Here is a 13,611-nt window from a genome sequence, read left to right as displayed (position 1 = left end):
TGTTTAAGCAGCACTCTCACCAGTGATCGTGTTAAAACCTACTCCCACCTTATTTTGCATCACCAAACAAAGCTTATTGAATCCATAAAAAGTGATTTCCCTTGTGCCATTTAGCCTTCCCAAATTGATTACAACTAAATCTCTGGGAGACAAAACAACTGCTGGAGAATAGATGAAAAGTTTATTTCCTGTGTTGACTAAGTTAGGGCTTGGCTTTAGATGCAAAAAGCTGACAATTTAACCTTTGCATGTTATGCCTAAAGAAATGCAACTGTTAATGTGTTGTAAAGGCAGAAAGAAATCAAGCTTTAACGGATGAAAGTCGTTGGCTGTAAATAGATATTGTGTTTGTTATGTTACAACAGGTTACAAGTCCTCGGTGGTGATAGAAAGGGTATATTGATTCTCCATGGTGAGGTCCTCCTCTTCATTCTGGTCCTGTACACAAAGACAGATATAAGACATCTCATAGGCCACAGTTACAAGTAAATCAACATTTCCAATCTCACTTTAACAATACGAGAGCAGCACTTATTTATAATGTTTCCTCATCAATTGTGCTGCACCTTTTATTAGTCAGCTCAAATGAAATGATCACATCAGTGTTATTTCTGTAATATAAACCAGTGAAGTACTAAACAGGGTGTAAATGCTTTTGAAACGATATATTGCACATTGGAAACTTTTTTTTTTTAACACAGTTTTATGTTTATTGATTTTACTGAGACATTAACTCAGATTTGAATGACGAACAGCGTTATAGGTTGACGTCAGTTTAAGTCTTTTTAACTGGCCACAGCAGACGTGTGCACCGTGTGAAGTAGACCGCATGAGTGAGGGGTTTAATGTATGCTTTTCTTAAATATAGATTTATCAAGATTCCTACTTGCTTCACTTGTGTCAGCAACAATTTTCCTTTCTTATTTCAGCATTTTATTCTATCTTTTATTGTTCTGCTTTGAGGGACATGTATAATACCGAGTTGAAGGCTTTGTTTGCAATGAAACCTGCACTTAGATGGATACATTCTCATCTTACATGATCCAATACCACATAAATTACAGCCTCTACAAGCAGATGTTTAATAGTCTATAAAACAGATGATTAAATCTAATTCTTAATAATGAAATACTAGCATAAAGTGATTTAAGTGCTTAGATAAAAACAGAACTCTATAAAACACATTAACTATTTGAGGCAATATTGCACCAAGAAACTATTTAAAATTAAGTTTGAGTTTCTAAAATACGTAAATATTAAACAAAGTGAATAAATATTAAAAAAGAAAACATGAATTATTTCTGAAATGTTGAGATTTTTGTATTAAACAGACTTTTACACAAACTGGCGCTTATCTGTTCTAAACTTTGCAGTCCTGGTAAGAGGCTTGATTCAAGGTAAATCATTGAATTCAAAATGTTTAGACATTTAGTTATCTAAGTAGAAATGTTTGGTTTCTCAAATGTAATGTGCTGCGACATAAAGTAAAAGAAAGATAAAAAAAAAATGCTGATTTGCCTAATATTCCTCTTAATTTGCAACAAATAATTAACCAGAATACACATTTTAACTATTAACTTTATTTTTTGTCATTGTGCCTCAACTTTACAAACTGTTTATTGGTATTTTCAGTAATTTTAATATGCTGAATATTAAAATTAATTTGAATATTTCACACTTTCAAACAAGTGTGAAATCAAATGCAGTCTATAGAGAACACACACTGTAATGTCTGTGAACCCTGTCAGAAACAAAAAACTCTAAATGTTGGTCGTTGAAGCAAACACTGTTCTGTTCATTATCTGATTGTTTGGATATCTGGTCTTTAAAAATGCTCATGCTAACGGGTCTAAGTGGCATAAACATAACCAGTGGGTACAGTAGTCCCTCGCTACTTCGCAGTTCGACTTTCGCGGACTCGCTCTTTCGCGGTTTTACAACGATTGTCAACTTTAATATTATTCACGTGATTGGGACAGTACAGAAGAAAAGTTAACGAAAAATTACTTTGGACAGGCGCCTCCATTTTGTAGTTTTCTTTCAGTAAGCCTATACTGGTAAGGCCAGTCAAAGAACTACATTACCCAGAAACCAACAGTGCTTCCAGCCACTGCTTTCTGACGAAAACGAGGGAAAGTTTTGATCAGATCTGAACCTGACTAAAAAAGTTTGGTCCTTATTCATAATGACTTTGGCGCTCAGTGGATGCAGTGAGCCACTCAAAACCAGACCAGAACTACTTGAAGCCTCATCGGTCAATCTGAGAGCTGCTTGCCGGCCCAGGAAGCCTCTCGAGCGGGGAGGTCTGGTGTCTTCTCTGGAGCTCACCCGGACTTTTTCATCCTGATTCCTCTTGATTATTTGGACTCGATCAGGACCATTGTGTGATTTTTGTGCTGGCTCTTCGAAGGTCCGGCTCTCTCCAAAAGTATCTCAACGGTTACAGAGAGCCCAGAACCGGACCAGAACCAGACCAAGGCTGGTGAGTTCCCATATAAATTTTGCAGTAGCTACTGTACAGTACACATAAGTATGTTGTTAAAATGACGTGAGTTTAAGAATTCATAACATTGCAAGAGTGTGGGACGGGTTTATAAAGCCTTAATAAATATATAAATACAAAAATAAATATAGCATTTCTACTTGGTGGTTTTTCACTTATTGCGGGGGGTGTCTGGAACGTAACCCCTGCAGTACTCGAGGGTCTACTGTATTCATGCTTGTGCTTGGCTGCTCGTACTTACTTCGGCTCTCTCTTTGTAGTCTTTTTCTGTGCCGCGATAGGACACCACATGTATCAGGGTGTAGACTCTGCAACAAAGAAGCACGGAGTATAAATAAATAACTATACATATATAAAAAACAAGAATTATGGGAAATGATAGCAAATAATAAAATGAGTTTCTGTTCCAATAACATAAAAATATGATCATAACTCTCCATGACTATGGTTAATTTAGTTAAAACTCCCAGCACTTTGCAAGGAAAATAATTTAGTAACAACTTTCTCTTGAACATTTCAAGTTGAATTAGGTTTTTTTTTTTTTTTGCATTTAAAAAATGTACCAAGACATATCTTCAAGGACAGTGAGTTATATATAAGTTAAGACAACTGCTGATGGATTGGTTGGGTGCAAAAAACAAACAAACAAAAAAACAATGTGATGTGGTGTTTGTGTACCTGTGATACAGCATGGCCAGAAACTGGACGAGGAGAAGAATGGCAAAGGACAACAAGAACATCAAACTGAGGGGCTCCACCTGTTAGAACAGAAATGACAGCACAACTTCAGTTTAGTTCTAATTACAGTTATGAGCTGTAAATAAAACTGTTTTTTTTTTTTTCACATCCCCACCTTGAGGTACTCTCCGGTATGATTTCCATCTGCAGTAAATTTGGGGATCTTAATGCTAATGACATCATTACCAATGGCCTGCAGGAAGAAGGTGGCTACCACCCACAGCACATTGATGATAAAGTACAGGAAGACCGCCTGTGGAATGAAACAACATGTAAGGTTTTTCTTATGTCCTAACACTAAATATAAATGGTTACTTCATCCACATATTAAGGAGCATTAAGTGTAGAACCACTAGACTGAGGAACAGCTTCTACCCTGAGGCTGTTAGACTCATGAATCTCTAACTAGAATAATCACTGTGAAAAACCATATCATGTTGCTGCTGATCTGTTTCATGTTGCTGCTGATCTGTTTCAATGTTGATGTGTTCATGCATGCACATCTGCTCACAGACTCATGTTCATGTTTGTGCTGATGTTCAATGTTTTATGTTATGAGTGCTTAGTGTATATTTAGTTGATGATTTTCTTAGTTCATATCTTAGATGTTATTACTGTTTTTCTTATACATTTTATTGTTGGATGTAACTGGGACCCCGTGTACATAATTTCGCTCCACCACATGTACCACATGAGGTGCGAATGACAATAAAGAAACTCTGACTCTGATATAATACTATCTTGACCTTTGACCCTCTGCACAGAGGCAACAATAAACTTTTTTTCTTCTTTTTTTAATTTTTATTTTTAAACTTTGTACGTTTCTGTATTGGATCCATCTCATCATCCCATTTCAACATTTACAGTATATAATACAATTCATGAAACAAACACAATAAACTGTCACATCTGTCATTAGAGACATAATAATATCCATCACATGTTGTTGCAATTCATTGTAATAAGATGCAGAATGTGTTTACCTTGTTGCGAAGTGACTTCAGTTCTTTGTCGACTTGCGCCTTGTGTTCATCTGTATCTTTGATCGGTGTCAGGTAACGCTCAATGAGCTTCGTCCAGAAGTCCTTCTCCTCCTGAATATGTAGATAAACACACACAGCTCTTTAAGATTTTATTTAATTAAGAAAAAAAAAATCCTGTATTGGTCTTTTGTATTAGTAAATAGCTTAATTTTGTGTTAGACTGAAGCACGGTGTATCTATTCACCCAGGCACTTGGTGGAGGGAGTGAGGATGATGTGTTAGCCAGGGTTTCACAGGGCCAACACAAATAAACAGACAAGCACACAACATCACACACACTTGTGGTCTATATTAACTAGAAAAAGCAGTATGCAGATGTCCCTGTCGCTGAGGGATTTGAACAGTGAATGTATTTTTGAGATGTGTTTTTTCTGAACTGGAATTTATCAGGGAATGCAAGTTAACCTTGATGTTTTTGGCGCAAGATATTCAAGTGGGTAGGAGAGAAGAAGGGAAGTACCACCACCAGGCGTTGTGACAGAGCCAGGAGGTGGCTCCACCATTGCATCTGGCCACAATAGATACATTTTCGGTCATGCCACTGGCCACCCAAATCATTTGAGAAAACTATACTTTTAAGCAATATAAAAATTAGAAAACTCAAATGATTGAGGTGGTAAGTTTACATATACAGTATGTATGGCAAAGGCCATCTTGGATTCTGACATGGGAACCCAATTTCCTACACCTAGATGCAGCCAAACACCAAAATGGAAGTTGGCACATTACTTATTTTTCAAGTTATCCAGCTTACAAGAGGGAATAAACACATAAGGTGGCAGCCATTTTGGATTTTGATGTGGTAATCCAATATTTGATCGGGACCATTTTTCCACTTAGATGCAGCCACATTCCAAAATATAACAACCAAAGTGTATGTGTACTGTAGAAGTAAAGCAATGTACCTGCTTTGATAACTCACCTCGTCTATTCTTCGAACTTGTGGGCCGGCAAGAGTTTTTTCAATGGCGACTTTAACTCTCTTCTCTAATTTAGGCAAACGATTGTTCTTAAGGATGTGACGTGCCTGAGGTGTAAACAAAGTCAATTACTCAGAGACAGTCATTTTATTTCTATATTACTTGTTAGGGTTTAAACTATTAAATGCATTAGAAAGAAATGAAGAAACATTTAAAAAGAGGAAAAAAATCATCTGATTTACTGCAGTCAAACTTATCACAGATTTAATAACAAATCTGATTGTTCAATTTTAACTAGTTAATTTATAATTACCTGTTTTGTCAGTTCATCTTGTAACATCTCTAACCTAGGTTGATCCAAAATGTCCTCAGGCCCCACATCTCTGAGCTCTGTGTTAAGAGAGTCGGTTAACATCAGCACCAACTCCTCACACACATCATCGTAAATTTTGTTGCGGAGTGTGTATCTGGGAAAAATACAGCAAACAAACAACTAGTTACTCAAGTGCAACTGAAAAATACAGATATACAGCTGAAAAATAGTAAAAGCACATTGAACGAAGAAAAACATGCGTTACTTGCTGCAATGGAAACTTATTCATAGATGTGCGAACCATTTAAACATGTGAAATCAAGATTTCAACATATCAAACCAGGATCCAAAAACAAAGAAAAATCTTAAATTACCGTATTTGTGCTTGTAGATTTCTCTTCATGTTGAAATAAGTGAGCTTCTTCAGAAACTCCTGTTTCACAGGCTCCACCCACTCTGCAAACGCAACGTTTACACCTTTATAGTACACTATATGTCGTACACGTTGTACATGATTCATGCATGACATAATGGATGAATCATGCTTTTCAGCAATGCGGACAATTAAAGAATTCAAGTTCCGCTCACCTTTGACAGTAACCTCTTCTTCCTCTAAATCACCGCAGTAGTTATCCCTGTCATCTTCGTCATCAGATAAATTTGTCAATGGGCTCTTTTTCTCAACAATGCCACTGTGTACAACAAACAAGTTTCTTCAGTTTGGGACTTGGTAAGTTTTGTATTCTCTTCAAATGACTGGCCATGAATTTGTTTCAAATAAGCAATCCATGAAAAGAGAAAAACAACATCAAAACATTGAATGCCGGTACCTGTCAGTAGTTGCAGCATCACTGCTTATTGACCCTTCCTCTTTGTTTTTATCAGCTAAATGATTTTTAGATTCTAGATCTTTTTCTTTGGTTTTAGGTTCAGCTTTTGATGCAGCCTGTAGAGGTTTTTCTTTCTTGCCGGGTAAAAGTGGAAGTGTTTGCTGGGTCATAGTTGTGATCTGCTGAAGCATGACATTGTCTGTTTCCTGGGTTACCTGCAAAGGCAAAAGAATACATCAATCCAGTCATACGCTCAGTTGAAATTTTTATTTACTTCTGTGTAGTTGTCAGTAAACTGTACTTGAATCTTCATGTCCCAGCAGCAGAGTTTACAGTCTTTCTTACACAGAACACTTTGGCTTTTCTTATCTTCCCCCACTCCCCTGAAAAAAGATACAGGATGAGCAGACAAAAAATAAATATTGAAAAGAATAAAATAAAGGTGGTAAATGATTTTTGGGATTGTTAGTTGGCTGAGAGATGCATGATTTTTACATGTTGGATTACTGATGCTCTTATTGTTATTTTGTAGAATGGCTTGAAAAACCAAGAGAAAAGCAGAGGCAAACAGGTTTCATCAGGTAAAATTCCCAATATTCCCCTTCTTAACAATTTTTTTGCCTTTTTAAAGTTTAGTTTGACAACTGATCGGCATATTAACACAAATGCAACAAATATTAGCTGTTGGATAATCAAATAAATGTTTCATAAATGTAAGCAGTAGTATGTTTTTAAAGCTAATAACATTCACAGATTACTTTTTTTCCCAGATTTATTTATTTTCTCATTTTCACCTAATTATTTATTACTATATATATATATATATATATATCTCAAAAATCTAGAAAGAAAATCTCGTAATTTTAATGTTCTTGTCAATACTGCTTACAAATATGCTTATTTTTGTATTCAACCAACATTGTTTTGCTGCTAGTTATTGTGACAGATGCAACCATGTGTTGCAATTGGCACAATGATGACACAAAATACTGTGACTGACGTAATGAAAAATCAAGATGCAGACAACGAAATGTGAAATTATCTTCAAAATGATTGAGAAATTAACAACTTTAATGCCTGGATCCTGCTAAACAAGATTCCATGCATCTGTTTAACATCATAATCAGTTAAACATGCAATAAATAAAAAGTGATTTGATAATAAAATTATATTTTTTGCAGTTTAAATCACAACTGCTTTGTTTATTAGTAATGATCATTGCAATACTTGTTGGACTCCCTTGTGCCCCAAGACACATTGTTCATGTTAACCAGTGAGTAGATGGTTAGTAGGAGGTATCCACTGGGAATACAGATGAAATACATCAGACCATAGATAATCAATCCTGAAGAAAAAAATAAAAGGGCAAAACAACGTAACTTTATTTTTGAAAACATAATATACCAGCACTGCACAACATAACCATTGGTGTTTTTTCTGAAAGGTACATAAAACAATGCAGCTGTTGCATTGACACAGTTAAACTGGTACAATTTCCACTAATATAGCGTTTTAAATTGGTGGGAAAAATCCACAACATGACATTATAAACTTACCCATCTCCTCTGGGTGTAATATAGCTGTCACCATGTACATAATTGCCATGGAAACCAAAAACACGCCAGTAGGGGTCAAGAATGTCCCCTGCACCACCATGTCACCTAAAAGAAGATTGCTATGAATATGTGTACATTCAATAACATTCAGTTAGAAACATGTTTCCATAGTGATAAAATAAAGTTATACCCACCAATGATGGAAAAAAAGGATGCAGTCATGAGGAATGCATAGAGAACACTCATAATGGCAGCAATAGTTATTTGGGTGTTTGCCTTTGTAACGAAACAGATGATGATGTAGAAAACTGGAGGAATGCATGCGATGATGATGGAAAGTGTACCAGCCATTTTCAAGATAAACTGAAAAGCTCCTGGTTGGAAATAATGGGGAAAAATCTGAGTGAATAATAAATAATAAACCAAAGTCTTTGTTAAAGTTATGATATAACATGCCAGTCAGTCAAAACTACTTGTTTATGTATAGGAGAGCACTATGATTTGTATCAAAACACTTTGTTTTAGAATAAATATCCAGCATGTTGAATAATGAGCCTGCATGCCATTTACTGACATTTGCCATCTACTGAAAAGAGTAAAGTAACAACATTCTCCCTGGAATTATATTTTGATTTTTGAGAGATGCAGCCAAAATGACAATTGCCTGTTTACTTAAAATTTTGTTACTGCCCAAATAATCAAGAACCTAATAGTCTGTGAGTGACAAGTTTGAGAAAACTTTAAAGATTCTGTGTCAAATGTAAAGAAAAAATATTGATACATACGTTTTTCAAAATTATTAACAGTATTCACTGTTCAGACCAAACACAATTCAGAACACTCATATGGTCAGGGAAGAACAAGGAGCTTTCTTGCAAGCCCATCAGCTGCAGCAGGGTCTATATGAGATGAGTGCATAGAGCCTTGGGTGGTAGCCAAAGATGGGGGTCTTAGCATTTTGACCCTGACTTACCAAAGCTGGTATATGGGACATGGAATGTCGCTTCTTTGGTGGGGAAGGAGCCTGAACTTGTGTGAAAGTTGAGAGGTGCTGACTAGGGCATTAACAGAGTACTCGAGTAATCTACACATCGATTGCTAGGACATCTATCGAGGTTAAAAATTTAACATCGAGTATCCGTAGTGACGTCATATTATGTGACCACCGTATGACCGTAGGGGGCGGTGTTGCACTGTTGCAGGTCACAGAGTATGGTGTAACACCGGGTCCACCGAACCAGAACCAGTTTCGGTTTAAGTTTCGTTTTTGACGTGCTGCATGTTTCTTCACGTTTGCAGTTTAATAATAATAACTAATAGTTGAAATTTTCCTGTGACTTATTTGCAGTATGATAAATGGTAGGAGGATAATATACGCTCCCAATGTTTTGTTGGTCTTTATTTTTTTTTAAATAATTACCTTTTTTTGCAGTTTTATTTATTTATTTATTTTTGTATCTTGAGCTCTATGACATCATCAAATACTCGTTCTACTCGGGTTTTATTATGTTAATGTCGAGTTTAAAAATTATACTCGTTCAACCCCTAGTGCTGACTAGATATAGTTGGGCTCACCATGATGCACAGCATAGGTGCTAAAACCAATCTTCTTGACTGTGACTGGGCTTTATTCCTCTCTGAAGTTGCCCATGGTGAAAGGGATGGCGTGTGGGTCTACTCTTAGTCCCTCACCTTAGTGCCTGTGCATTGGAGTTTTCCTCAGTAGTTTAGAGGGTAGTTTCCCTATGCCTTAAAGGTGGGGGACTGGCTCTGTCTATTGTTTGTGACTACATGCTGAACAGCAGTTCTGAGTACCCAGCCCTTTTGAAGTCCTTAGCAAGGGGTGACGCTGGAAGGTGCTCCAGCTGGGGACTCTTTTATTCTGCTTGGGGACTTCAGTGCCCACGTGGGTAGAATGACAGTGCGACTTAGAGGCGATTGATTGTGAGGAATTGCCTCTCTTTTCTGAATCAGAGCAGTGTTTTGTTGTTGTACTTCTGTGGTAGTCATATTTTGTCCATCACAAACACCATGTTCAAACATAAGGGTGTCCATATGTGCACATGGCACCAGGACACCCTAAGCTGCAGATCAATGATAGACTTTGTAGTTGTGTCATTTTATCTCTGGTCATATGTTTTGGACACTCGGGTTAAGAGAGGAGCTGAGCTGTCAACTGATCACCATCTAGTGCTGAGTTGGATCAGATGAAGGGGAAGATACCAGACAGATCTGACTGATCTAAAAGTGTAATGAGGGTTTGCTGGGTATGCTTGGCATACAAAACCCTAGAAAATTCTTCAACTCACAGCTCTGAGAGAACTTCAACTATATACCAGCAAATGTGGGGTACATTGAGTCCAAGTGGGCAAGTGGGCCGTGTTCCACGCTTCCATTGTTGAGATAGCTTACTTGAGCTGTGGCATCTTCAAACTCTGTGGCATCAAGCTGAAGAATTAGTCCTATTAAGCCCTGTTGGCTGGTAGGACTTTGGGGTCAGCTGAGGGCTGTCAGGAGGCAAGTGGGAACAGCCCTGGCTGTTGTTAAGGCAAAAGCTAGGATGTTGGAGGAAATCAGTGAGGCCTTAGAAAGATATGCTCGATCAGCTCTGAGAAGATTCTGTCAGGTGGGGAAAGCAGCATTTTACTATCTGTATACAGTTGAAGTGGAGTATTGATGACCTCATCCCGTGATGTCAGAATCAGAATAAGCTTTATTATCATTGCACAGAGATACAACGAGAATCAGGTGGTTGAAGAGTTACTTTTTGAACCTTCTCAATCCCACCAGTACGTCTTCCATTCAGGAAACTATGGAGCTAGGAGCTATGAAACTAGAAACTAGGAAAAGGATTTGAGGTAGTTTGGGCATTAGGTAAAGATTCTCCCCGGATGCCTCCCTAGGGAGGTTTTCTGGGCATGTCTGACTGGAAGGAGACCCTGGGGAAGGCCCAGGACATGCTTGAGGGATTATGTTTCTCAGCTGGCCTGGGAAAGCAACTTTAGTCCTCCCAGAAGAGCTGGAAATGGTATCTGGAGAAAGAGATGTCTGGACCTCCTTGCTCAAGCTGCAGCCCCTGCTATCTGACTCCAGAACAAGAGGAAAATAATGGATAGATAATTGGATAGATGGATAAATAATTTAATAAATATGTCACATCAACCCTTACTGAAAAAGGAAGAGTTATTAGGATTTCAATGAACTGCAAAAGCACAGTGAACCTAACAAACAAAAATCACAGTGAACCTAACAAACCTACCTGCTATCATTAGAGTTACAGAGGCTGGTCCCAGGATAGAAGATCCAACAGTGAACATCTGATAGAAGATGTAAAGTCTGGAAATGGACGAGTTTCTCTTCACTGTTTCTTTACCACTGTATTCAAATAAAAGAATAATTAGCATTCAGATAAGTAAAGCTAAAGTACTATTAACAAAGTCCATGCTCAATAATCCAGGTATACAATCCAACAATTTTCAGTCAGGTCATCTGGACAGTTTCTTTTTTTTGTTTTTGTTTTGTTGTAAAAGTACTATTACTAAAGTACTATTTAAATAAATGTTTAAATGAGGAACCATTAGATTTGAATGTAAACCCTAAAAATTACAGATAGATTTGATGGGATGTTTACTATATATTTGATAATGGTCAAAATGGCAGACAATGTGTTGATTCCCAAATATTATTGTTATATTATACAAACCTATGCAAAAGGTCCAGAGTATTAGCCAGCGTAGAAGGGCCCCATCGTCTCCTCTGATTGTAAAACTCTTTGAATTCTTGCGGTGAATTGGTGTATGCATCTGAAGCAGCATTGTATTCGACGCGCCATCCTTGTTGTAGTAGCAAGGTACACAGCCAGCGATCCTCCCCTGGAAAAGTATAAAAGTCAACATCCATCTTTGGCTCAGAGCAAAGACAATAGTTTAAACTAGGTGAGCTAAAATATAGAGGCATGTTACCTTGGTCATACTGCACATATTGTGCTCCTTTTGTTGCAGTTGTTGTGTATCTCTTCAGAATGTTGTCATCCATTAGGGCAGAACCCCGAAACAGACTGAAACATCCTGGACTGCACAATACAGAGCCAAACACGTGCTCTGCTGTCTTCTGAAGCCAATGACCTACTGCATATTCAAACTTCTGGTACCACACCATGGGACCTGGAAGGGTTGGTATGGTATAGTAAAACTAATTAGTTGTTTAGTTTAGTTTTCCTCAAATTGCCAGTTGTTTTATGAAGCTCTACATTATGTTGGATTCCATTAAAAGTTGGGACACTAAACAAATTGTTAATAAAAACTGAATGCAATGATGTGGAGGTGCCAACATCTAATATTTTATTCAGAATAGAACACAAAGCACAGATCAAAAGTTTAAACTGAGAGAATGTATCATTTTAAGGGGAAAATCTGTTGTTTCCAAATTTCATGGCATCAACAATTCCCAAAAAAGTTGGGACAAGTCCATTTTTACCACTGTGTGGCATCCCCCCTTCTTCTTACAACGGTCAACAGGCGTCTGGAGACAGAGGAGACCAGTTTCTCAAGTTTAGAAATAGTAATGCTCTCCCATTCATGTCTAATACAGGCCTCTAACTGTTCAATCGTCTTGGGCCTTTTTTGTCGCACCTTCCTCTTTATGATGCGCCAAATGTTCTCTATAGGTGAAAGATCTGGACTGCTGGCTGGCTATTTCAGTACCCGGATCCTTCTCCTACGTAGCCATGATGTTGTGGTTGCTGCAGAATGTGGTCTGGCACTATCGTGTTGAAAAATGCAGGGTCTTCCCTGAAAGAGATGACGTCTAAATGGGAGCATATGTTGTTCTAGAACCTGAACATAGTTCTCTGCATTAATGGTGCCTTTCCAGACATGCAAGCTGCCCATGACACAAGCGCTCATGCAACCCCATACCATCAGTGATGCAGGCTTCTGAACGGAGCGTTGATAACAACTTGGCCTATCCTTGTCCTCTCTGGTCCGGATGACATGGCGTCCCAGTGTTCCATAAAGAACTTCAAATCGTGACTCATCTGACCACAGAGCAGTCTTCCATTTTGCCACACTCCATTTTAAATGACCCCTGGCCCAGTGCAAACCTCTGAGCTTGTGGAGCTTGCTTAGAAATGGCTTCCTCTTTGCACTGTAGTTTCAGCTGGCAACGGCGGATGGCACAGTGGATTGTGTTCACTGACAATGCTTTCTGGAAGTATTCCTGAGCCCATTCTGTTATTTCCTTGACAGTGGCATTCCTGTTTGAGGTGCAGTGATGTTTAAGGGCCGAGAGATCATGAGCATCCAGTAGAGTTTTATGGCCTTGACCCTTACGCACAGCGATTGTTCCAGATTCTCTGAATCTTTTGATGATGTTATGCATGGTTGATGATAACTTAAAAGTCTTTGCTATTTTACGCTGGGTAACACCATTCTGGTATTGCTGCACTATCTTTCTGCGCAACAATGGTGGAATTGGTGATCCTCTTACCATCTTGGCTTCTGAGAGACACCGACACTCTGAGAAGCTCTTTTTATGCCCAATCATGTTGTCAATTGACCTAATTAGTGTTAATTGGTCTTCCAGCTGTTCGCTGTATGCTCAATTTTCATTTTCTAGCCACTTATTGCTACTTGTCCCAACTTTTTTGGGATTTGTTGACACTGTGAAATTTTGAATCAACATATTTTTCCTTTAAAATGTTACATTTA

At 37.9% G+C, this 13,611-nt stretch overlaps 1 protein-coding gene across 1 annotated transcript in view; it reads right to left on the bottom strand.

The window, feature by feature from the left end:
• Window positions 1-341: 341 nt before the first annotated feature.
• The window catches only part of chs1 (chitin synthase 1), a 28,234-nt gene continuing 14,964 nt past the window's right edge, over window positions 342-13,611 (bottom strand). The window contains exons 10-26 of the mRNA XM_037693494.1: window positions 11,866-12,066; window positions 11,607-11,775; window positions 11,163-11,278; window positions 8,098-8,277; window positions 7,904-8,008; window positions 7,575-7,692; window positions 6,649-6,730; window positions 6,348-6,562; window positions 6,106-6,209; window positions 5,892-5,973; window positions 5,518-5,671; window positions 5,207-5,311; window positions 4,225-4,335; window positions 3,357-3,494; window positions 3,182-3,261; window positions 2,745-2,811; window positions 342-438 (exon numbers count right to left, since the gene is read on the bottom strand). Coding sequence (XP_037549422.1) covers window positions 367-438; window positions 2,745-2,811; window positions 3,182-3,261; window positions 3,357-3,494; window positions 4,225-4,335; window positions 5,207-5,311; window positions 5,518-5,671; window positions 5,892-5,973; window positions 6,106-6,209; window positions 6,348-6,562; window positions 6,649-6,730; window positions 7,575-7,692; window positions 7,904-8,008; window positions 8,098-8,277; window positions 11,163-11,278; window positions 11,607-11,775; window positions 11,866-12,066 — 2,099 coding nt within the window. The 3' untranslated portion in view covers window positions 342-366. The remainder of the gene's footprint in view (window positions 439-2,744; window positions 2,812-3,181; window positions 3,262-3,356; window positions 3,495-4,224; window positions 4,336-5,206; window positions 5,312-5,517; window positions 5,672-5,891; window positions 5,974-6,105; window positions 6,210-6,347; window positions 6,563-6,648; window positions 6,731-7,574; window positions 7,693-7,903; window positions 8,009-8,097; window positions 8,278-11,162; window positions 11,279-11,606; window positions 11,776-11,865; window positions 12,067-13,611) is intronic.

The sequence above is a fragment of the Nematolebias whitei genome, chromosome 2, assembly GCF_014905685.2.
Source record: "Nematolebias whitei isolate Nwh7 chromosome 2, NemWhi1, whole genome shotgun sequence".
NCBI lineage: Eukaryota > Metazoa > Chordata > Actinopteri > Cyprinodontiformes > Rivulidae > Nematolebias > Nematolebias whitei.
This window is presented reverse-complemented; position numbering and strand designations above follow the sequence as displayed.